A 24,201-nucleotide genomic window follows, 5' to 3' on the forward strand; every position below is an offset into this window, starting at 1 on the left:
GCAACGACAAGGGGTTGAAGGGGCGTGGCACACCGTTGTGCTGACCAAGTAGGCGGGGCTGCACATCTTTCACGTGACGCGGCTGATTCGATGGAGTGCTGAAGGGAACGTGAAGTGTGACGCTAACATGGGCGGAACCACACATACGTTACGTGACGCGCCGCAAGAGCTAGCTTGTTAAAAGGGACACAACCCCGCGACGTCATGAGACGCACATGGGGCCGTATATTTGCCCCGGCGATTGGGCAGAGAAGCCAAATAGGGACTGGCACCGGACGTCAGAATGGGCGGGGCCCACGGTCGCCGAGACGCACGTGGTGGGCAGGACCTTCAAGGTCACGTGATACCGCGGGGGCGGTGCTGGTCTTGGTGCCGCTCAAGGGGGAAGCGGCCAGTCGCTTCCGACATACGAATAGCGGGGGCGGGTCACGTAGATGGGGCCGCAGCGTCCGATTGTGTGACGTTTCTGACTGACGTGAGGTGGGCGGGGTGGATCGATGGTGTCACGTGAGCTGATTGGTTGCGCTCGAGCTGTTTTTCCTCCAGCGGCCTGGTGGAAAAGGCTGAGAGGGACCCGGGAGAGGGAAAAAGTTTGGAGTTACATCGGAGAGAGGAGAGCTTTAAACACTCCTTACTGCGATGTGGAAAGACGAGAAGCTGCCCGCGAGGTTCGTCAATCATTTTAAATGGCGAACGTTTGTGTGAATGACAGTCGTGTAATGGGGAGGAGCCTTCGCTGCAGTTAGTTATTTATAGGAAAGCAAAACTGATGCCTCATGTTATCACCGTGCATGTTTTTAAAAGAAAGTTTTTCTCATGTATTATTCGTCTTTTTTTTTTCGTATGAAACGTCTTGACGGATTTTGTTCCTTTTGTTGAACTTTTTCCAAATGCCAATGTTTGTAACCAAAACACACACTGCTGGAAAAACTCATAAGTTGCCAACGGTCTGACAGCGTCGGTGGATGGAAAGTTAACGTTTCGGGTCCAGAGACTAGTTCTTCAGAACTAGCAATTTCTGTTTTTGCTTCAAATTTACAGCATACATTGTTCTCTTGTTTCACTTACTTGGGTTCAAGTCTAACCTGCTGCAGGACATATGGGCATGAAAAATAAAGTGCTGGAGAAACTCAGGTCTGGCAGTGTCTATGGAGAGAAAAACGGTTAATCTTTTGAGTCAAGTGATCCTTCATCAGAGCTGAAAAATAGCTGGGAATTGGTGGACTTTATGCTGATGATGGGGAGGAGGAGTGAGTTGAATAGATAGAGATGGATCACAATTTGACAACTGAAAAATAAATTGCAAGTGAGAAGTACACATAGCTTTAAGTGCTCGGCTATGTCTTAATTTTAATCTGAATGTTGGAACAGGAAGCAGCTGTACAGCTTCTCATAATTTTACCATTCAAGAGATCTTATGGCTGTTCTCTGCCCAATTATCCCTTTGTTTGGTTAACAGTCCAGCAATTTCAATTTTGAAACAAGCAATTAATATAGTATAAGTTGCCATTTGCAGGAGAGTTTTTCCTTTAACTTCCTCTGCTCAAAGGGCAATAGTCATAGTCTCTCCAGATTCCCTGGTACCATTCTAACAAAACATTTGTACCCTCTCTGTAGCCTATGTATCATTAGTTGGTGATAGTTTATCTCTGGGAACCATTGGGACACAATAATAGTAGAGTGGTGGTCTTGTTGCAAAGTAGTTGTCTTAGTATCTTGGCCAGAAGACCTGGGTACAAGTCCCACCTTTCTCAGAGGTATGCAAACCATGCCTGAGCAGATTGATGAACATAGTTTGTAAGAATGATAGGGAACTAAATTTGGTGACAACAACAACTTATATAACACTTTTTTAGTCTAAAACAACCAAAGGCTTTTTTGGCTAAAATTTCAATCTGTTTTCTTTTGGTCTGTAGGGAATTTCATTCAGTATCTATGTAGCAGAAATGACTACAACCTCCCCAACACCATGTCTTCAACTGAGGTGTTTCAAGTCAAAATCTAATAGCTCCTGTCTTAATTGAATTGAATTGGATGTCAATTTTTCCCATCCTACTAACCTGGTTTATACAGCCAACTCCTATCTCTTCCCTCCACTCTCTGCTCTCTTATTCCTGCCCTGCTCCCAAAAAGGTACTGGGATGCAAGAATGTTGCTGCAGGACCTAAACGCATATAGACTACAGTGGTACTTTGGGCTTTAGCCTAACCTGTGATAGGAGTTAATCTGTCAACAAAATATAGCCAAGTGTTCTTTCTCTCCATACAGCTGCCTCTGTGTAAAAGCAAAGGTTTCACAGTGACTTGCAAACACCATGGTTGTGCCCCCTATTGACACTCCTAGCCCTCCCAACATGGTTGCAGATGTGGTTTTCGTTATCGAAGGGACAGCGAACCTTGGGCCGTACTTTGAATCTCTCCGGAAGCATTACATTCTCCCAGCAATTGAGTAAGTGGACCCTGTACTGTTTGTGATCACCTGAGACAGACCAGGTCAACTTTTCTTTACTATATAGGAATGCTGTAATCGAGTGGCTACGGCATTGTGCCAACACCCCAGAGGTCCTGTGTGCAAAGCCAACTGATTCATTCTTGTTCTTCAGGAAGTAAAGCCTGTCATCCCTTATCTAGTTCCACCTGTTCATAACTCTTGATCCAGTGTGAGGGAATCACTCCCAGAGCATCAATCAGGTTACAGCAATAAAATATTTGAATTTGTATTGTTTGTAATGGGGAATAAAGTTTGCTTCACAGTGCTGTAAGGGAGACCCAGATAATGAATCCAATGATAGTGATATAAGGAGTGGTTGTCAAACAGACCCTTCAAAGAAGAAAGGGCAAGATTGAACAGACTGTGCCAATTTTTTGGAAAAGACAAGGCTGAGAGATGACCTATTGGAGACCTTGAGGATGATTAATGGCTAGAGATAGCGAAGATGTTTCCACATACAGGCAAGTCCCGAACTAGGGATCACTAATATAAACTAGACGCTAATAAATCTGGTTGGGAACCCAAAAATATCTTTACCCAGAGAGTTGTTTGAATGTGGAAGATGATACTTCATGGAATAATTGAAACAAATGCTTAATGCAACGGGGGGAAGGTCAATAGCCACAAGGGGTATAGTGTGGAAAAATGTGGTCAGATATAGAGTGCTAGCAGGAGACACATTTCGGGCTGAACCCGTTAATTGAATAGCTTGTTTCTATACTGTAGGTAATCTGACTCAAGAAGGACAGATTTAGGGAACGCTTTCCAAAATGAGGCTACTTGGTTAAACATTTGTCACCAGTAGTAGATTGAGGGAAACTGTGGAGGTCAGTTGGAACAGCTCAGGAATTTTGAGTGTGACAGAATTGATGGACCAAGAGAAAAATGAGAACTGAGTTGATGCTTCAAAACAAAGTGTAGTAGCCCAGATTTTCTCCATGCCACCATTGTGGACTCTGGGTGATTATCTGATGTAAGCTGAGATGGATTGAAAACTCAAGCTCCAAAGAAATTTTATTGATTTGGAAAGTTTTATTTTCTCTAAAGATTGTCTGGTTATTGAAAAGAAATTCATCAAGTAAATATTAAACCAAGTACCTTTAGAAGAGATTCACTTAGCCCATTATGTCAGTGTTTCTTCTCTGCAAGTGCACCTGATCCCACTCCCTACCTTTTCCCCTGAGCCATGAAAATAATTTCTCTTCATGGAATTATGTAATCAGTGAGTGGTAATGATCTGGAATGAGCAACCTGATTATATGGTGGGGATAGATTAAATTGTGGCTTGCAAAAAGGGCAAATTTACCTTTGGTTGAGATTTGAATTAAATCTTTAGTTTTGATACTTAGTTCAAGTTAGCATGCAAACTTTGCACATTATTTATTTTCAATAGCCTTTCAAATTAGAAAGTTAATTTTATCTTAGTCTCTTGGCGTAAGGCCTTTGATCCTTTCCAGTGGCATTCTTTGTGGTGGAGTACAGCCTTGATTTTTAACTTTCATAATTTTACAAGACATATTCAATAATAACAGACCTTTCGCTTGACTAAGAGTGTGAAAGTACACCTTTGATTCCTAACTGGGAGTACAGGAAATTTTAGTAGTGACCCTTTCATCATGAGTTAGTGCTTCAAAGCAAGCCCAACGTAAAGGAATGAATGGTTTGCTCGTGATCTCCTTTAAAGGATCATGGATTTGAACATACATAATGGAAGGAAGCCATTCCAACTATCATGCATTTGCCTGCTCCCATTTCCACGCACTCTGCCCATAGTCTGTAATTTCACTTCAAGTACAACCTGTTTTCACTTTCAAGATAAACTGCAAGGATTATTAATTTGATAATGATCTGTCAAATCTTATTTCTCTTTGCAGGTATTTTAATGGTGGTCCTCCGGCAGAAACAGACTTTGGTGGTGATGTACGTCAGTTCCTTGAGCGTTTTTGTTGTGTTTGAGTGAACCCTTGAGGTGGTATTTAAATTTTGGTGTACTATATGCTTTCGACTAGCATTTTTCTCAAAAAAATTAATACAAAGGATTGAGCAAGTGTCAGTATCACTGATCAAATTCCATTAATTTCTGCCCAGATATTGCACCTACCAGGAATATTTCTGGAGGTTGTGCATATGTTGCTTTGAGAGAGGAATTAAGTGCTAACCTAAACCAATCACGTGTGTACTGATTCCTGTGAAGGATGATGTTGCTTATACAGAAATAGTAATACTGAAACTCAACACTATCTGTGGAGCAATCTATTGAGAATAGGAAGAAGTAATGTGTGCATGGTCAGAAAATTATTGGGATGTTATGCGTGTGCATGTGCAAGCTTTTGCCCAAGAGCATTTTAACGACTTTTGTTTACTTTGTCAATGAGACCTCTTGTTTTCAAAGAGAATTATTGTCCTTTTTCTGAAAGTGGTGATTCATGTTGGGTTATGGTCCTATGTGACTTCCTTAAAACATCCGCAACCCCCACCCCGCCCCATCCAATACCATTCTTCATGCAAGAGCTAAAACAATGTGGGGAAATTTGAGCTCAAGCGGGTATAATCTTCAAAATAATGTAAAAGGTTTTGGGAGAGAAGTCATTTTTCACAGGAATGGTCGTACTGGAATTCTCTTCCTCTGTTGCCCTCCCTCTTAAAATATGAATTCTTGGACAGTTGGAGCTATTAGTACCATGCTTGATAGATTTGTATTAAATAAGTTTATCTAGGAAAATTGTCCAGAGGGATGTGTAGTTCAGATCGGCCACAGTCTAGTTGAATGTAAACTTTCCCTTTGTCTTTTCTGTATCTCAGTCAATTTCTGTCTTCCTCCCTTGATATTTTTCTTAGTCTCTAACTTGACACTGAAATCACTCATTATAAATTATAGTTCTTTATTGAATTTTTTTCAATCTGCTTGCTTAATCGGATGGTCTGACACATACCCTGATCATTTGAGTCTCTTTAGTTGCCCTGTTTCTCTCACTCCATTATCCTTAGCTCTGATTTTCAGCTTATTTTTAAAATCGTAATTGTGCTTGAGCAATTCCAGTTAAACTGTTGTGAAAAATACATGCCGTCCACTGGTACCTTTTTAGGGAAGGACATCTCCTCTTGTTCTGCCTGGCCTATACATTCCTCCAGACTTAACAACAATCTGGTTGACTCTTAACTGCCTCTGAAATGGCCTTAGCAAGCCATTCAGTTAAAGGTGAGTTAGGAAAGGAAGGGGGGGGGGGGGCTGGGATGAGAGACATATACTGCACTGGACTTGCCAGTGACATCCACATCCCATGAATGAATAAATGATGTGCATTAGTAGTAATAGTTTTTCACATACTAATTTCATTCTTTCTTTCCTCAGTATGGAGGTACACAATACAGTTTAGTTGTGTTCAATACTGTGGATTGTGCTCCAGAATCATATGTACAATGTCATGCTCCCACCAGCAGTGCGTATGAGTTTGTCACCTGGCTTGATAGTATTCAGTAAGTAAACAGCATTTATATTTAATCATTTACTGGATCCTGCAAAGGGATCCTTATCTTTAAGATGAATGTCACACACTTTGAGCATGTACGAATGATATATTAGGACAACAGAAATGTGAAACTTGAGTTACTTTGCGAGGCCTAGAGAAACTTTTTATAGTTTAATTGTTGACTCAGGTTGCCAGCTCACTGAGAGTGGGTAATAAATTCTGAACTAGCCAGTGATGCCTGCATCCCAGGCAGAAATACATTTTTAAATTGTTTCCATTCCCAGTTGCCCTTGAAGGTAGTAGTGAGTCACTTTCTTGATCCACTCTAGTTTATATGGTTTGGGTACATCCACAGTTTTTTTTTAAAAGATGAAGTTCCAGGTTTTTGACAGTGACAGTGTAACACATTTCAAAGTCAAGATGGTATGCAGTTTAGAGAGGAAATTGTAATTGGCGGTATTCTTATGGGTTTGCTGCCCTTGTCCTCCTGGATGGTAGAAATTGGAGGTCTGAAAGATCCTATCTAACTTGGATTATTAATTTATTGTTGTGCATCTTGCGCACACTGCTAATTTCATAGACAGTGAGTGTTTTAAGACCATAGGTGAGATGACCATAAACAGGCTGAGTTTGCAGAGGGATACAGACAGGTTAAGCAAGTGGACAAAAGCTTGTTAGAATATAACGTGGGAGAATGAGGTTATACAGTTTGACAGGAAGAAGAGAGGAACTGAATATTATTTAAATGGAGAATGACTGCAGAAAGCTACAACACAGAATTTGAATCCTCCTGCATATATCTAGCATCCAGATATAACAGGAACTAGAAAAGGCAAATGGAATATTGACCTTTATTCCAAAAAGGGTGGAATATAAAAGTAAGGAGCTTTGTCTAAAATTATACAAGACATTAGACAGACGACAGCTGGAATTCTGTGAAAGATTTTGGTTCCTTTATCCGCAGAAAAGTTTACTGGCATTGTTGGCAGTCCAAAGTAATTCCACTTGGTTGATACCATATATGGAAGGATTTTCTTGAGAAGTTGAATAGGTTGGGATTCCTTGGAATTTAGAAGATTGAGAGGTGGTCTCTATTGAAGCATACAAGATTCTTAGAGGATTTTACAGGGTGGATGCAGAAAGGTTGTTTCCCCTTGTGGTACCTAGACCAAAGGGTTTAATTTCAGAATAATAGTTTGCCTAAGTCAGATGAGGAATTTCTTCTGAGAGTATGGAGAGTATATTTCTTCTGAATCTATGGAATTTATTACTGTAGAGACTCTGTCATTATAGCTGATACAGACATAGAAAATAGATGGTTATGAGAAAAAGCAAAAGAATGGAGTTGAGAATTCATCAGATTAACCGTGATCTCATTGAATGACCGAGTAAACTTGATGGGTTAAATGACCTCCTTCTGATCGCCTTGTGGTCTAATTAGCATTAAGCAACAGCTAATCAGTTTTTAGGGTGATTGAGGAATAATTTCAGGTTAAATTCCCTTCTCCTTTTGGAAATACTGCCATGTTATCTTTACATGCACCTTGGAGGTCAATTAGATTTTCTGTTTAACAATTGATTCAAAACAAGTTATTACTGATTATGCAACACTTCAGAGCTCCTCTAGAAGATGGCCCAGATTTTCTTGTTCCGTTCACTGGCATCTGACCCAAAAGTACAAATCTGACTCAGAGGGTAGAGTGCTTCAGCTCAACCACAGCTGATTGTGACAATGAAAACACCAACCAGTTTTTGGTTGGGTGATAATTGAGAATGTTGATGGCCTTGCGAATCTAATTTCATTTCACAATAACAGTTGTTTTCAGTCTTGTGCTGACGTGAACTATTCTGCAGCTCTTTTTACAAGAAAAATGTATGAGTTGGCAACAATCTTAGTGTGAGCTTTGTTAAATGAAAATGGAGAGTCTGAAGACCCCAAACTATCAGAAGAAAGGTATTTGCACTTTTGCTGACTATTTCATGTTTTCCCGGGTTCAATCTATTTAAGACTCCATACAGAATGAGACATGTTCATTGTGTGTGACTAAGTATGCCAAGGCACTACCGTACAAATTCACAGTAAGCGGGGAGCCCAAGTGGAAAAGAACACCCAAAGCCTAATGAGCTAGTGGTTTGAGTTAGCAAGGAAGATGTTTGAAACATATATTTAAATGGATTCTGGGTGAAATGTGCATTCGAAAGAGATGTGATTGAATGAGGTGGTAAGAGGTTTGTGATTGATGAAGAGTGATTTAATAAACTTTCCTTGAATCCCGAAGTTCTCAGCTATATTTCTGGAAAATAATCTGCTTTGTGTTCTCAGGTTCATGGGGGGCGGAGGAGAGAGCTGTAGCTTGATTGCAGAAGGACTAAGCACAGCACTGCAGTTGTTCGATGACTTCAAGAAAATGCGAGAGCAAATGTAAGATAATGTAGCAAAGTCTGTATTGCTTTAATTTTTTTTTCTATTTGGTAAGGGGAGAAAGTTAGGTGTTTTTTTGAGCAACATTGTGCAACAACTATGACAAGATGGATGTGCATTTGTCCTGGTGCTGAGAAGACTGATCTCTTTTCTAGTTCAGAATGGTAATTATAGAAATATAGAAAAACTTGCATTTACATAGCACCTTTCACCTCTGGACATTCCAAGCAGCTTATGACCATCAAAGTGCCAGTAAAGTTCAGGCACTATTCTGTTGAAATGCAGCAGCTGATTTGCTCATGGCCAGGTTCCACAGACAATCTGTTTTTGGTGATAGTCGAAGATAAAGATTATTCAGGACATTGATGAAAAGCTCCCTTGCTTTTGTTTTAAATAATGCCATGGGATCTTTTACATCCACTTGAAAGGGCTTTCATGGCCTCACTTTAATATCTCATCGAAACCACTGGCAATAGTGTTACTTGTGTACTGCTAAGGACATTCTTACTATATTTAATTCACTCTGCAATACAGTTAACAAAAAAAACGAGTCAGTTATTTATTCATAAATGTTTAGATTTTTTTGTGACCATGCTCTGATTTCTTTGCATGTGATTAAGGGAATGTTTTAGGTGCTAAATAGGTTCTCTTTGGCAACTTTTATATTTTCCTTCATTACTGTTCTGAAGGCTGTCAACACTTGCTAACAGCAGTTTTTCAAGCTTTGTTCTGCAATTGGTTCCTTTAGCTTAAATATGAGTTTTGACTGTATCTATTAGCAGACTGTTACATAACAGAATGCATCATAGCCAAATCCAATCCTGATCAAGGTAAACTTGCACATATTCTAGCCAGGGTTGCTGACTAATGATGGGAAGCTGTTAAATTGGCACTGGAAAGAAATGTAGTGTAGTTTTACCAGAATGGTACTGGTCTTCCAAGACTTAAATCACAGAGAGTGGACAAACTAGATTTATCCCCTGAATTTTAAATGGTCAACAGGTAATCTGATGAAGGTTTTCACATACAAATTGTAACAGAAGAGGATAGATTGGGAGAAACTACTACTGAATCATAGAGTTTAGCACTTGGGGACATATCCTATAAATTAGAGCCAGACCTTTTCAGATGTGAAATTCTGTAACTATTCTTGCAAGGGGCAGTAAAATCTGGAATGCTCTTTCACAAATACTGATTGATAGCAGATCAATTGTAAACTCTGTATTGAAAGATTGTTAACTTAATGTACAACAGAATCTAAGACAGTGTTGGACATATGATGGAAACATTAAAATTGTTCGTGTCTATGGTGTGGCCATTCAGTCCATCATGTCTGCAACACTCTCTAAGTCAGCAGTTCACCTACTGCCTTTCTCCCATCTTCTCCCTTTAACCCAAAGCATTATTCTTCATCAGGTAACAGTCTTATTTCTGTTTGAATGCTTCTACAGAGTTAGGTCACATATTTGGAAGAACAGGCTTGAGACACTAATTGGCCCATTCCTGTTTCTGTGCTCCTATCTTTGGTTGTTTGTAACCACATGCATATGTAATACACTAACGTCTTCTCAGATTTGGTTGAATGAATTCTACGTAAACTGAGAAATCACAGCTGAGCATTGCTGGGATAATGCTGACTCGCTTAACAAAAAAAAACTGTGGTCGCTTTTTGTTTAAGCTCTGTCTTTTCTTTTTCTGATTCTGTGGAGCAAAGAGGGCTATGCGTTCAGATTCCATATCTCCTTAAATCATGTGTTAACAATTTTGCTGCAGTTTCAGAATGATGTTGCATTCTGCTCCTGAAGACAGTGTTATTAAGCAAGTCAATTCTTCCGGCCAATAATGTGAAATTTTTACCCATAATTCATTCCATGCTGTATGAGTAGTTGGATTTAAAGTGCTGGAATGTGCCAAAGTTAAAAGGTAAACAAGGACCTAATCATGATCACTTTCCTACTGGGGGTGAATAATAGATTACAAAAATTTAAAATTAATCAATTGGACTGAAAGATGGTTAGATTCAAAAGCAGATTTGTTTGGATCTTTGTGCTACTTTTAAACCTGTCTTTTCTCCGTTTCAGTGGGCAGACTCACAAAGTTTGTGTTTTGATCTGTAACTCTCCGCCATACCTACTGCCAGCTGTGGAGAGCACCACGTACTCTGGCTTCACCACAGATAATCTGGTGCAGATGATTGGAGATGTGAGTGTTTTCACTGGGCTGCCATGTGGCTGAAGAATTCTGATCATGAGGGAGATGGGAATATGTGATCTAAATTGGGAAGGAGATCTTTGGGTTGTTAATGAGTTTGTTTACTGAACACAGTTCCTAGAATGTAACCCCTTTTGTTTGAATAGTGCTTCATATTTATGGTGATTTGAGTGTAAGGCTAAATATTTGTCATTCACAGGCAGACTTAACTACTGAATTCCCATATTTTGCACTTCCTAAGAGCCTAAGTTATGAAGATATGCAGAGAAATAAGTTTGAAAGGTCAAGCATGAAAAATGTGAAAATGATTAAACCACTGCACTTTTCCAAATAAATACAACCTAGTATAATCTTGATCATGATCATTGAAGGGGAGGTATAATCTGACAGGAGTGTCTTAAACATGTTATGCCTGAGGTATACATTTTAGAAGCACAGGCTACGTATTCAGGTTTAGATGAATTTGAAAATTAGCCAGTTAAGTTCTCGGACCTTGTTGTACCAACCGGTCTGCTTTTTTTTTCATCATCTCTTTTTTTTTAAGTTTTCATATATGGGGGGGGAAAAAAATGTTGTCCTCCACCTTAATTTCTGTGTTCCATTAGATTTGCTAGACAAGTACAATGGGCCGAATGGCCTCATGCTGTGTCAGTTTGTGACTCTGCTCAAAGTACCAGCAAACTGTTGGAGAGACTAAGACTCTTGATCCTATCTCCAATTGCAATTGCTAAACTGCACTTGCAGCCAGGTTTGCTGGTTAGTCATCCATAGTGGAAATCCTGATGCTCTCCTCTTTTTATATCTGGGTTCTGAAATCACATAATTCTTCATGGTTTATTTTTGTGATTTGAAGTAGTGCAATATTTCTTCCTTCAACCCCTCCTTAAATCTTGAGCTCCCTAAACATTTGTTACTGCTTACAATGTATGCACAAAATTTAATAACAGGGTTATGCTTTGTCTCTATTTTGCCATGGAAAACACCTCAAGACTTACCTTAAGTATTTAGCATTTTTATCCTTGAATTGGCTTAAAAGCTTGCTGACATGTAGGTATTCTATTTAATGCCAGTACACATGTGCACCTTGTACATTAAATATGTATTTGTAGATATTATTATAAGACAGAAATGGATATGATGTCAGTGCTGGCAAACATTTTGAAAAACTTGTACCGAAAATGCAAAGTTCAAAGTAGATCAATAATCATAGTGCAGTGACCGTTGTGTCAGTTTGAGGAAGCTTGCTTCCTCGTGGAACATCACAGCACGGGCTTGGAGAACACGCAACATTTGTTTTGTGGTGGAGATTTGTGTGAAAACTGTTAGGTCTTGGTAGCCATTTCTTATAGTGACACCATGTTGGAACTAGACCCTGTTCTCTCTGGCCAGGATTGAGAGCCTCAAAGGCTGTGTTAACTGCTTGGGGTCCAGGTTCAAGATATCTCATCTGGCCTGCAGAGGAACTTGGACTGGGACAGAAAGATCCAGTGTCATGGTCTACATAGTAGCAATGACATAGGTTGAAAGTGGATCTGCTGAGGGAATATGAGCTACTAGGGGCTAAATTAAAAAGCAAAAGCAAAACCAATCCCTTAATTGTGACCTGAGACACAAGCAAATTTGCACAAGGTCAACAAAATTAAAGCAGTAAATGCATGTCTCAAAGATTGGTGTGGGAAAAATTGGTTCAAATTCATGGGACATTGGCATCAGTTCTGGGAAGGAGGGAGTTAGTCTGATTGAGACGGGCTCCTCCTGAATCATGCTGGAACTGGAGTCCTGGCAAATTGCATAACTAGGGCTGTGGGTATGGTTTTAAGCTAAATAGTAGGGTATTAGGTTCAGTTGCTTGGAAAATTATGGAAAAAGTTAAAAGTGCAGAGGGCTGAACAGCAGTTAAAGTCTCCAGGAATAATAGGACAGAATATGGAAAGAATCATTAGTTTGACTACAGGTACAGCAGGTAAGGGGACTCCTATGAGAAGGGGGCCAGTCAATGCACTGACTGAGGGTGTTGTACTTAAATACATGCAGATTACAAAACTGGATAAATGACCTCGTAGCACATATTTGAAATTGGTGGGTATGTTGTGGGTACTGGATGTGGCTGCAAGGGGTCAGGGCTGGGTGGCTGGCTACACAAGCAAGGAAACATTTCCTATTGAAAGGACGGGCAGGGTGGGTGGGGTTGCTTTATTAGTAAGGAATAAAATTAAATTGATAGCAAGAAGTAATATAGAGTCAAATGGCATAGAATCTGTGGGTAGGGTTGACGAGCCATAAAGCAAACAAAAACCACCATGATAGAATTTGTGTACATGCCTCCTAGCAGTAGTCAGGGTGTGGGGGGAAAAAATAAGTTGGGACAGAAAAGACATGTGTAAGAGAAGCATTAATACAATAGAGTCAACTTGGCTTTGACAAGGGGAGGTTGTGCATGACAAATCTGTTATAATTCTTTGAGGATAAAATGGGCAAGTTAGACAAAGGAGAGCCAGTTGACATGACCTACTTGGATTTCCAGAAGGTCATTGACAAGATGCTGCACATGAGGCTGCCAAATCAGATATGAGCCCATGCTGTTGGGGCAAGGTACTGGCATTGATAGAGGATTGGCTGACTAGTAGAAGGCAGAAAGTGGGGTGAAAGGGCTCTTTTTCAGGATGGCTATCGGTGACTAGTAGAGTTCCATTGGGGTCAGTGTTGGGACCATAACTCCTCTTATCTATTAATGATCTGGATGAAGGAACTGAGCCCTGTGGCTACGTTTGCAGATGACGCAAATAGGTGGAGGGCAGGTAGGAAACTGGTGGCTGCAGAAGGACAGTCTAGGAGTGTGGGCAAAGAAATGGGAAGAGGTTTTTCATTTTGGTAGGAAGAAAAGAGATGTAGAGCCATTTCTAAATGGGAAAAGGGGTTGGAAATCTGAAGCACAAAGGAACTTGGGAGTCCTGGTTCATATTCTCTTAAGGTTAACACACAGATTCAGTTGGCAGTTAGGAACTCAAATGCAATGCTAACAATCATTTCAGGAGGGCTGGATTACAAGAGCAGAGATATATTGTTGACTCTGTATAAAATTCTGGTCAGACCGCATTTGGAATATTGAGTGGTCTTTTTCAGCCCTGTATCTAAGGAAGGATGTGTTGGCATTGGAGGGGATCCAGAGGAGGTTGAAAGAATGATGCTGGGGATGAAGGGATTTGTCATATGACGAGCGGTTGAGTAGTCTGGGACTGTATTGAGTTTAGAAGGATGTGGGTGGATCTGATTGTAACTTAAAGAATATTGAGAGGACATGGAGAAGAAATTTCCACTGGTAGGAGAGACTAGGACCCAAGGACAGCCTCCGAATGATGGGACTACCTTTAGGACTGACACAAGGAGAAATTTATTCATCTGTGTAACTCATTGTTACAGCTGGCTGTGGAGGCTAAGTCATTGAATATATTTAAGACAGAGGTTCTTGATTAGTAAGGGGAATCGAGGGTTACAGGGAGAAAGCAGAAGAATGGAGTTGAGGAATGTAGCAGCCATTATCAAATGGCTGAGCAGACTTATGGGCCAAATGGCCTAATTCTGCTCCCCTATCTTCTGGTCTTGTCCCATAGTGTTACATAAACATTTTGGTTATTGCATGTCTAGATAAGATAGAATTGTCTCCTTCCTTGCCACTCACCATTTCTTGTTGCATCTAATTTTAACGGGTCATATACTCATTATACAGAGAGGGATCCATTTCTCCGTGGTGTCTCCTCGTAAGCTTCCTGCCTTGCGTGTACTCTTTGAAAAAGCAGCACCAGGCAATGTCGTGGAAACTCCGCTGAAAGACTACAGTCAAGACCCACGTCATATGATAATGATCCGAGGGATGGTGCTTCCAGGTAAGTGCAGTACAATTATTTTCCCTGGCTCCCAGTGGTCTGTCTCCAAGGGTGCCCACAATCCAAGCCACACTGCAGTGCTAGCTTGCTATTATACTGCAACGTGTGAACCATAAGCCTTGAAAGTTCAGGGCAGCAAGAATGGAGGAAGCTAGATGATAGAAAACTAGTGGAGAATAAAAGCAAATTACTGTGGATGCTGAAACAAACCGATGACAGCATTAGTGGAGAGAAAGAGTTGATGTTTCGACTCTGGTACAATTCTTCAGAACAATCGGGAAGGTGATTAGTAAATAGTTTACTTTTTTAAACCCTACTCCCTCTGAAGCTGTTTTTTCTGTGGCTTCGGTCACTCATTAATATGTCCTTGTGATCACACTCTCAAGGTTCAGGCATGAATATGAGCAAACTGCCCAATCGGAGTGCATTACAGCTATCACCCTGTCCTGTACTCATCAGGCACCTGAGCATATACATTTCCCTTTTTAAAAGCTTCAGTGGTAACTCAATAGAAGTTTTCCAAACATTGAGAGTATTGATGGGGTAGATCAGAAGAAACTATTTTGGCTAGTTGTGAAGTATAGAGCTAGAGACATAGCTGTATGTTCAAAGCTAAGTCATTCAGGAGTGAAGTTTAACGCATCTATGCACAAGCTATAGTAGAAGTTTGAAATTCTGGTTTTCTAATGACAATTGAAGCTAGGTTAATTTTAAATCTTAGTTTCATGGACTTTGGTTAACAGAAGGTATTGAGTGACATAGGGCAAAGGCAGGTATGTCTTTGTTTGGTCACAGATTCACTATAACTTGGTTGAATACTGAAACAAGCTTCAGAAGTTAAATAGCCTACTAATGTTCTTCTTGAAATGCATGGATAGGTGATTACATTGTTGATGAATAGTTTCTTCATGGCCAAATGGAAGAGAGGTGCTAATGCTTATCTTACACCAGTGGAATAATGTCTCTTTGGGATAGCAAGGTACTAAAACAAAAGTAACTGTACACTTTGCACCCTGCATAGGTCCTCCCGGCATCATTGTATCAAACTCGGGAGTAGTAAGAATGGATATTAGCTACTGCTTTGACTTATTTTGTGTTTGTTTAGGTGGAGGATCAGTTGCACCTGTGCCACAGAAGCCAGCTCCACCACAGCCACAACCATCAGCACAGCAACAGCCAAATCTGTTGCCAAGTCAACCACAAGCACCCCAGTTATCACAGTCTCAGCCACCGTCACAGTCCCAGGCAATGCCTTCTGTCTCGCAGCCGTATCAGGTAATTCAGTTAACAGTTGCAACAGCAGATTATTTTCTCCACAGTTGCTTCCAACTGGTCTGCAACTGACATAAGTTAAGGATTCATCCTGTTTGATCTCTGACTGTTGACAAGCAACAGAAATTGGTAACAAAGGCAGAAATTACTGCAAGATCTCAGCAGGTTTAACAGCATCTGTGGCAAGAAAGCAGACTTAACATTTTGGGATCAGTGACCTACAGAACTGATGGTAGCCCAGAATAAAACTGTTTTTAATGCAGAAAGTGGGTGGGGAGGAGTAAAGAGTAGACAATAGTTGGAGATGGAGTCCAAAGAGAGAGAAGAACAGTTGGACGGACAAAGAATGGATAACTGTCAGCCTAGGAAAATGAATGGCTACTGATGGAGAATATTAGTGGCTAACAATGAGTTGTGTAATAGACCATGTGACGACAAGACTTGGTGTATGGGGGTTGGAGTAAGGACATAGGACTTGAGGCACCTTCGCCCAAAATTGTTGAACTCAATATTGAGACCAGAAGGCTGTAGTGTTCTCAAGTGGAAATAGATGTTCTTGTGCTGAGCTTCACTGGAACACTGCAGCAAGCCTGAGACAGATGTTAGCCAGGCAACTGGAAGCTCAGGGTCATTTTTGTGAACAGAACCCAGGTGTTCTATGAAGTGGTAACTCAGTCTACATTTCACTTCCCCAATGTAGAGGAGACCACCTTGTGAGCAGTGAATGCAGTAGACTAGATTGAGTGAAATGTAGGTAAAGTGCTGCTTCACCTGGAAGTTGTGTTTGGGTCCTTGGATGCTGAGGAGTGAAGAAGTAAACAGGCAAGTGTTATACCTGTGGTTGCAGCAGAAGGTGCTGTGGGTGAGTATTGGGAGTGAAAGAGCAGTGGACCAGGATGTCCTGGAGGGATGGTCCTTATGGAAGGCTGTTAGCAAGGGGAATATGTGTCTGATGGTGGCATCCTTCTAGAGGTGGTGGAAATTGCAGCTAATGAGCCTCTGGATGTTGGGGTGGTAGGTGAGGACAAGTGGGACCCTGTCTGTGTTGTGGGAAGGAAGAGGCAAGATGAGGGCTGACATGCAGGAAATGGATGGTGAGTTGGACCAGGTGAAGACGAGAGTGAGGTGGAAATTTCAAATTCCAGATGAGCGAGGGAAGCAGCACCAATGATGATACCAATATACTGGAGAACGAGTTGTGGATGGAGGCTGGAATAAGACTGGAACAAGGAATGCTCCATGTACCCCATGAAAGAGACCAGCATATCTGGGGCCCATGCCAGTTTCCATGGCTACCCCTTTGACTTGACTAAAGAGAGATGAGTTAAAAGAGGAATTGTTCAGAGTGAGGACAAGAAAAGAAACTGGTACTCCGGATGATGGTGAATGGAGAGATTTGAATGCACATGAAAATTTTAAAAGCAAAGTATTTGTGGCTTGAACAGTTGCTTGTGGCAGTAATGAAGCATTTAGATGGCAAATGTTTTATTAGTTCCTTGTTGGTCCAAATTCTTGACACCCAGTGCTACTATAGATCAGAACACTCTCCCATTTACAGCTGCTTCAATGGTAATGCACTCAACACCCAAATTGCTGGCAAACAGCCCTACTTTAATACATGTTCTTTTTCAAGAAAAACATCCATGGTTTGCACATTGAATACAAAGTAGTAGTACTGCTAATGTTCATATAAGCTAGTAAACATTATCAGTAACAACATCACAGCAAAGTGTGACGTGAAGAAAAATGATTTGCTCCAACAAAATTGGGTCCACCCACTTTGCTATAATATGTCTTTAATTTCTCTCCTTCATAGGGTCCTGCAGTGTCTGGTTCCCTTGCTGCTGCTCAGGCTGCTGCTCAGATTGCCGTGGAAACAGCGACCAGTCAGCTCAAAGCAGCTGTAGTTCCGTCAACCAATCGATGTAAGATCAAAGCGTCGGAGACTATGACTGTGAACTGCATTTTGTAATTCTGCAGACCTTTGTCATTCTTCGTTGGCCAATGAGGGTTTGCATACTATATATAGCTATGTGTTTAATTTGACCCAGGCTTAGTAAGTTATTAATTATGTAAATAATAATGTAAGACTGAACTTTTGGCCCCTTTGGAACTGATTCTAATTAATTTTGTGCGGTGTGGTGGCTCAATGGTTAGCACTGCTGTTTTGCAGTGCCAGGGACCCAGGTTCCATTCCCACCTCTGGCAACTGTCTGGGTGGAGTTTGCACATTAGTCAGGGGTAAATATAGGGTAGGGGAATGGGTTACTCTTCGAAGGGTTGGTGTGGATTTGTTGGGCCAAATGGCCTGTTTCCATACTGTAGGGAATCTAATCTGATCTTGCTCCAAGGGCTAGGATAAGTTTTCTGGAGCATTAAAATACACAATTTTTATTCTTATTCTATTGTGAAGTTACAAGGTCGCAATTGTTTCCCTGATGGTCTAATGGGGTTGGTGTGTTATCAAACCAGAGTAACCAGCAGATTGAATGTTTGATTCCTAGCCTCTCTCCAATCATTAGGTGCATTAAGACAAAAGATGGAAAATTATAGGCCAATTAGCCTAACCTCAGTTGTTAGTAAAATTCTAGAATCCATCATTAAGGATGAGGTTTCTAAATTCTTGGAAGAGCAAGGTCGGATTGGAACAAGTCAACGTGGATTTAGTAAGGGGAGGTCGTGCCTGACAAACCTGTTGGAGTTCTTTTGAAGAGGTGACAAGTAGGATAGACCGGGGAAACCCAGTGGATGTGGTCTACCTAGACTTCCAAAAGGCCTTTGATAAGGTGCCACACAGGAGGCTGTTGAGCAAGGTGAGGGCCCATGGTGTTCGAGGTGAGCTACTGGGATGGATTGAGGATTGGCTGTCTGACAGAAGGCAGAGAGTTGGGATAAAGGTTCTTTTTTGGAATGGCAGCCGATGACAAGCGGTGTCCCGCAGGGTTCAGTGTTGGGGCCACAGCTGTTCGCATTATATATTAATGATCTGGATGAAGGGACTGGGGGCATTCTCGCGAAGTTTGCCGATGATACAAAGTTAGGTGGACAGGCAGGTAGTACTGAGGAAGTGGGGAGGCTGCAGAAAGATCTAGACAGTTTGGAAGAGTGGTCCAGGAAATGGCTGATGGAATTCAATGTGAGCAAATGCGTGGTCTTGCACTTTGGAAAAAAGAATACCAGCATGGACTACTTTCTAAACTGAGAGAAAATTCGTAAAGCCAAACTACAGAAGGATCTGGGAGTGCGAGTTGACGATTCTCTAAAGGTAAACATGCAGGTTGAGTCAGAGATTAAGAAAGTGAATGCAATGTTGTCAATTATCTCAAGAGGGTTGGAATATAAAAGCACCGTTGTGCTACTGAGACTTTATAAAGCTCTGGTTAGGCCCCATTTGGAGCACTGTGTCCAGTTTTGATCCCCACACCTCAGGACGGACATACTGGCACTGGAGCGTGTCCAGCAGAGATTCACACGGATGATCCCTGGAATGGTAGGTCTAACATATGAGGAACGGCTGAGGATCCTGGGATTGTATTCATTGGAGTTTAGAAGATTAAGGGGAGATCTAATAGAAACTTACAAGATAATACATGGCTTGGAGAGGGTGGACACTAGGAAATTGTTTCCATTAGGCGAGGAGACTAGGACCCGTGGACACAGCCTTAGAATTAGAGGGGGTCAATTCAGAACAGAAATGCAGAGACATTTCTTCAGCCAGTGAGTGGTGGGCCTGTGGAATTCATTGCTGCAGAGTACAGTGGAGGCTGGGACGCTAAATGTCTTCAAGGCAGAAATTGATAAATTCGTGATGTCACAAGGAATTAAGGGCCACGGGGAGAATGCGGATAAGTGGAGTTGAAATGCCCATCAGCCATGATTGAATGGCGGAGTGGATTCGATGGGCCAAATGGCCTTACTTCCGCTCCTATGTCTTATAGTCTTATTATATTTAACCTCAATTACCCCAAGCCTGCATCAATCCAAGATAATTTGTAGAATATTATCCATGATTGTTATTCCTGATCTCTAGAATAGGAAACGCTGGAGCCATTCTAACAGAACAAGTGCAAATATTCATGCTTCTTTCAAAGACTGCTCATGGGCAAAAATGTACAGTAGATTGTTAAGGACAGCATTTGACTTGATTAGGGGTGACCTGAAAAATAATCAACATGTCAGCATTCTGTTGTCATTGCTTCATCAGAGTCAACTACTTGGGAAAGGTACTTGAAAAAGGGTAAGCTTCTATGGACATGTATTCCAGTGAGAACTGTACCTAGTAGAGGGAAGGAAATGATCAAATGGATTTATTGTTGATCTGCTATGGCTGACTGAGAAAGGTTTCCAAGCTTATTACTGAGAGGACTGCTGTATTGTTCTGTGCACTTATTCCTTCACAGTTCCTGCAGTTAGCCAGATACCGCCAGCGTCAGGTGTGGGAGCCATGTTTAGCCAGGCTACTCCACAAGCATTAACGACGAGCTCTGTGGCCAGTATAACCAAAGTCATCCCGTCCACCGCATCTATGATGACTGCAGCAGCACAATCTAGCCTGGTGTCCACGGTTACCACTGGTGTTCCATTACCGCAGCAACCACAGGCAGCACAGCAGCCCAACCAGCAATCCATGGTGAGTAACATTTTTTCTATTCATTTTTGGCGAGTTAAACATTTGTTCGTTTCTAATCCTTGTTAAGGTGTTCATGAGTCATTGTCTTGTTTTAAAATAGTTATGGAAAAGGATAAGCCTTCCATGAAAGTTAGCTTTTAATTGGAGTAAAGCAAATTTTAATGGTATGAGACCAGAACTATCAAAAGTTGATTTGAGTAGCCTGTTCACAGGTAAAGAGACCACTGACGAGTGGGAGGCTTTCAAAAGTGTAATAACGAGAGTTCAGAGGCAGTATGTTCCTGTTAGTGAAGGGTAAGGCTGGTAAGAGTAGGGAACAATGGATGAATAAAGGTATCGAGGTTCTAGTCAAGAATAAGAGAGAACCATGTACATTAGTATAGACCGGGGATCAAAATATTGAGGAGTATTGGGGTATTAAGAGGGAAAAGAGGGGCTATGAGAGAGACTTGGCAGATAAGGTTAAGGATTATTCAAAGAGATGCAACAAATGCATTTAAAGCAACTAGAGAGAGAATACGGCCCCATCCTTGTGTTGAATCTCAAGTGATGGGAATGATACTAAATAAATGTTTTGCATCAATTTTTACTGTAGAGAAAGAAATGGAGGCTAGAGAACTCTGGAAATAAATATTGTTGTTTTGAAAACAGTTCACGTGGCAGAAAAGGAAATGCTGGATGTCTTAGAAAACATGAGGGGTATAAATCTTCAGGACCTTGAACAAGTGTTTCCCAAGAGGTTGTGGGAAGTTAGGAAAGACATTGCAGGGCCTCTAGCAGAAATACTTATCATCTGTAACCACAGGTGAGATGCCAGATGACTGGAGGGTGGCTAATGTTGTGCCTTTATTTAGGAAAAGCTATAAGGAGAAGCCTGGGAACTATAGATCTGTGATGGATAAGTTGCTGGAGATGATTCTGAAAGATAGGATTTATATGCATTTGGAGAGGCATGGATTGGTTAAAGATAGTCAGCTTGGATTTGTGCAAGGGCAGTCCTGTCTCTCAAACTAGATTGAGTCTTTTGAGGAATAAACCAAGAAGATTGAGTTCAGTGTGGTAGACGTTGTGTACATAGACTTTGCAGAACCTTGTCAAAGGCTTTAGTATAGTAGACTAATTAGTAAACTAGATTCAGAGTGAGCTTGCCAGTTAGGTTCAAAATTGGGTTGATAATTGGTTGACCGTGTGGGGTGGAGGGTTGTTTTTCAGACTAGAGGCCTGTGACCACCAGTGTTCCACAGGAATTGATACTTTTTGTTTGTCATTTATATAAACGATTTGGGTGAGAATATAGGAAGCATGGTTAGTAAGGTTGCAGATAACCCCAAAATTGGTATTATAGTGGACAGTAAAGAAAGTTATCTAAGATTACAACGAGACCTTTGTAAATTGGGTCAAAGTGCTAAGTAGCAGCAGATGAAGTTTAACTTGGATAAATGCAAGATATTGCATTTTGGTAAAACAAATAAGGACAGGGCTCATACAGTTAATGCTGGGGCCCTGGATGTTAGTGTAGAACAGAGACCTCTGGGTTCATTACATAATTCTTTGAAATTTGCATCACAGGTAGACAGGGTGGTTAAGAAGGCATTTAGCATGCTTGCCTTCATTACTTTCTCCTTTTGAGTATAGGAGTTGGTGCATCATGTCGAGGTTGTACACTGTTGGTGAGGCCTCTTTTAGGGTACTGTGTCCAGTTCTGTTCGCCCAGCTATAGGAAGGATATTATTAAATTGGAGAGAATTCAGTAGAGATTTACCAGAATGTTGCTGGGAATAGAGGATTTGAGTTATAAAGATAGTCTGGATGGGTTGGGACTTTTTCACTGGAGTGCAGAAGGTTGAGGATGACCTTTATGAAGGTTTATAAAATCATGAGGGACATGAGGAGGAGTTCAAAACTACTGGGTATATTTTTAAGGTGAGAGGAGCAAGTTTTAAAAAGGACATGAGGGACAGCTTTATTTTTTACACAGTGGTTCGTATGTGGAACGAATTGCCAAAGTAAGTGCTGAATGCATGTACGGTTACAAAGTTTAAAAGACATTTGGATAATTATATGAATGGGAAAGGATTAGAGATTATATTGGCCAAATGCAGGCAAGTGGGGCTAGGTAAAAACAAGGACTGCAGATGCTGAAAACCAGACTCTGGAGTAGAGTGGTGCTGGAAAAGCACAGCAGTTCAGGAAGCATCCAAGGAGCAGTAAAAGCGATGTTTCGGGCAAAAGCCCTTCATCAGGAATACAGGCAGAGTGCCCGAAGGGTGGAGAGATAAATGAGAGTACAATAGGTGATTGGGGGTGGGATGAAGGTGATAGGTCAGAGAGGAGGGTGGAGTGGTTAGGTGGAAAAGAAGATAGGCTGGTAGGACAGCTCATGGGGATGGTGGTGAGGTGGGGGAAGGGGAAATGAGGAAACTGGTGAAGTCCACATTGATGCCTTGGGGTTGAAGTGTTCCGAGGCAGAAGATGAGGCATTCTTCCTCCAGGCCTCGGATGGTGAGGCAGTGGCGGTGAGGGAAGCCAAGGACCTCCATGTTCTCGGCTGAGTGGGAGGGGGAGTTGAAATGTTGGGCCACAGGACGGTATGGTTGATTGGTGCGGGTGTCCCAGAGATGTTCCCTAAAGTGCTCTGCTAGGAGGCATCCAGTCTCCCCAATGTAGAGGAGACTGCATCGGGAGCAACGGATACAATAAATGATATTGGTGGATGTGCAGGTAAAACTTTGACGGATGTGGAAGGCTCCTTGAGGGCCTTGGATGGAGGTGTGGGTGCAGGTTTTGCAATTCCTGCGGTGGCAGGACTGGAGGGTGGGTTGTAGGGGGGCATGGACCTGACCACATAGTCATGGAGGGAACGGTCTTTGCGAAAGGTGGAAAGGGAAATATATCCCTGGTGGTGGGGTCCGTTTGGAGTTGGTAGAAATGTCGGCGGATGATTTGGTTTGTGTGAAGTTTGGTAGGGGGCTAGTTTAGTTTGGGCACATCGTTGGCTTGGACTGAAGGGTGTGTTTTCATACTTTATAAAACTCTGACTCTGTCCAGAGTCTTCAGTTGTTTATTGACATGTGCAGTGAAATGAATTAGTTAAAGATTGGCATCTGATACGGGACTTCAGGAGGAGGCTGAGGTGGATCATCCATTCAGCATTTTTGGCTGAAGTACATCTTTGTCTTATGCACTAATATGCTGGGCTTCCCCTTTATTGAGTTGTGTGTTGACTACACAAATAAGAATCTGTTTCTTCCGCTGAAGAATACTAGTAAATCGGGTTCTAAAGTGCTTATTATCAATGAGACTAAGTTCACTAATTGAGTTTAAGTTCTTCTAGCTAACTTTGGGATTTGAATTTGTCTGGAGAATTTGGTCCAGGGTCCTGGATTACTTGTCTAGTAATATTACCACATCATACAATTAAAGTTTAACTTTGACAGGTTTTCTTTGGATGCAGGAGCAGACTCTTTCATGATGCTCTCCACCTGTTCACAACTAAACTGCTTACACCACTTTCAGGTTTTCTGGAAGATCTGTAGTTCGGGTTGTGGATGAGGTAGTTGCTTAGTTGTCAAGCTGCTAGATTATTGTTTCATTACCAAAAAAGGCCATCAGCAGACACAGACCTGGTGTGCAAACTGCTGCAGAGAAGACCTGGCTGTGACACTCCTCAACAGACTGGACCACATTTAATGGACCAACAACCACTTCACGGAAGTTGCACTGATGATGTTACTCAGTATGGTAATGAAATGTCTGCATGATAACCCAGCAGATCAGCGAGCTAACCAACTACCTCAGCCACTTTCACATACTGTTTGTGTC

At 41.5% G+C, this 24,201-nt stretch overlaps 1 protein-coding gene across 3 annotated transcripts in view; it reads left to right on the forward strand.

Moving 5' to 3' along the window:
- The first annotated feature begins 480 nt into the window (after positions 1-480).
- med25 (mediator complex subunit 25) overlaps positions 481-24,201 on the forward strand; it is a 41,134-nt gene continuing 17,413 nt past the window's right edge. For 2 of the 3 annotated variants that reach the window (XM_072588734.1, XM_072588735.1), the window contains exons 1-10: positions 482-668; positions 2,269-2,448; positions 4,365-4,410; positions 5,843-5,967; positions 8,284-8,382; positions 10,464-10,584; positions 14,321-14,477; positions 15,583-15,752; positions 17,566-17,674; positions 20,150-20,379. In XM_072588734.1, the coding sequence (XP_072444835.1) occupies positions 2,315-2,448; positions 4,365-4,410; positions 5,843-5,967; positions 8,284-8,382; positions 10,464-10,584; positions 14,321-14,477; positions 15,583-15,752; positions 17,566-17,674; positions 20,150-20,379 (1,191 nt within the window). In that variant the 5' untranslated portion in view covers positions 482-668; positions 2,269-2,314. Of the gene's footprint in view, positions 669-2,268; positions 2,449-4,364; positions 4,411-5,842; positions 5,968-8,283; positions 8,383-10,463; positions 10,585-14,320; positions 14,478-15,582; positions 15,753-17,565; positions 17,675-20,149; positions 20,380-24,201 lie in introns of all 3 variants that reach the window. The other variant, XM_072588736.1, reaches the window with a different exon arrangement.

Source organism: Chiloscyllium punctatum, chromosome 18 (assembly GCF_047496795.1).
Source record: "Chiloscyllium punctatum isolate Juve2018m chromosome 18, sChiPun1.3, whole genome shotgun sequence".
Lineage (NCBI taxonomy): Eukaryota > Metazoa > Chordata > Chondrichthyes > Orectolobiformes > Hemiscylliidae > Chiloscyllium > Chiloscyllium punctatum.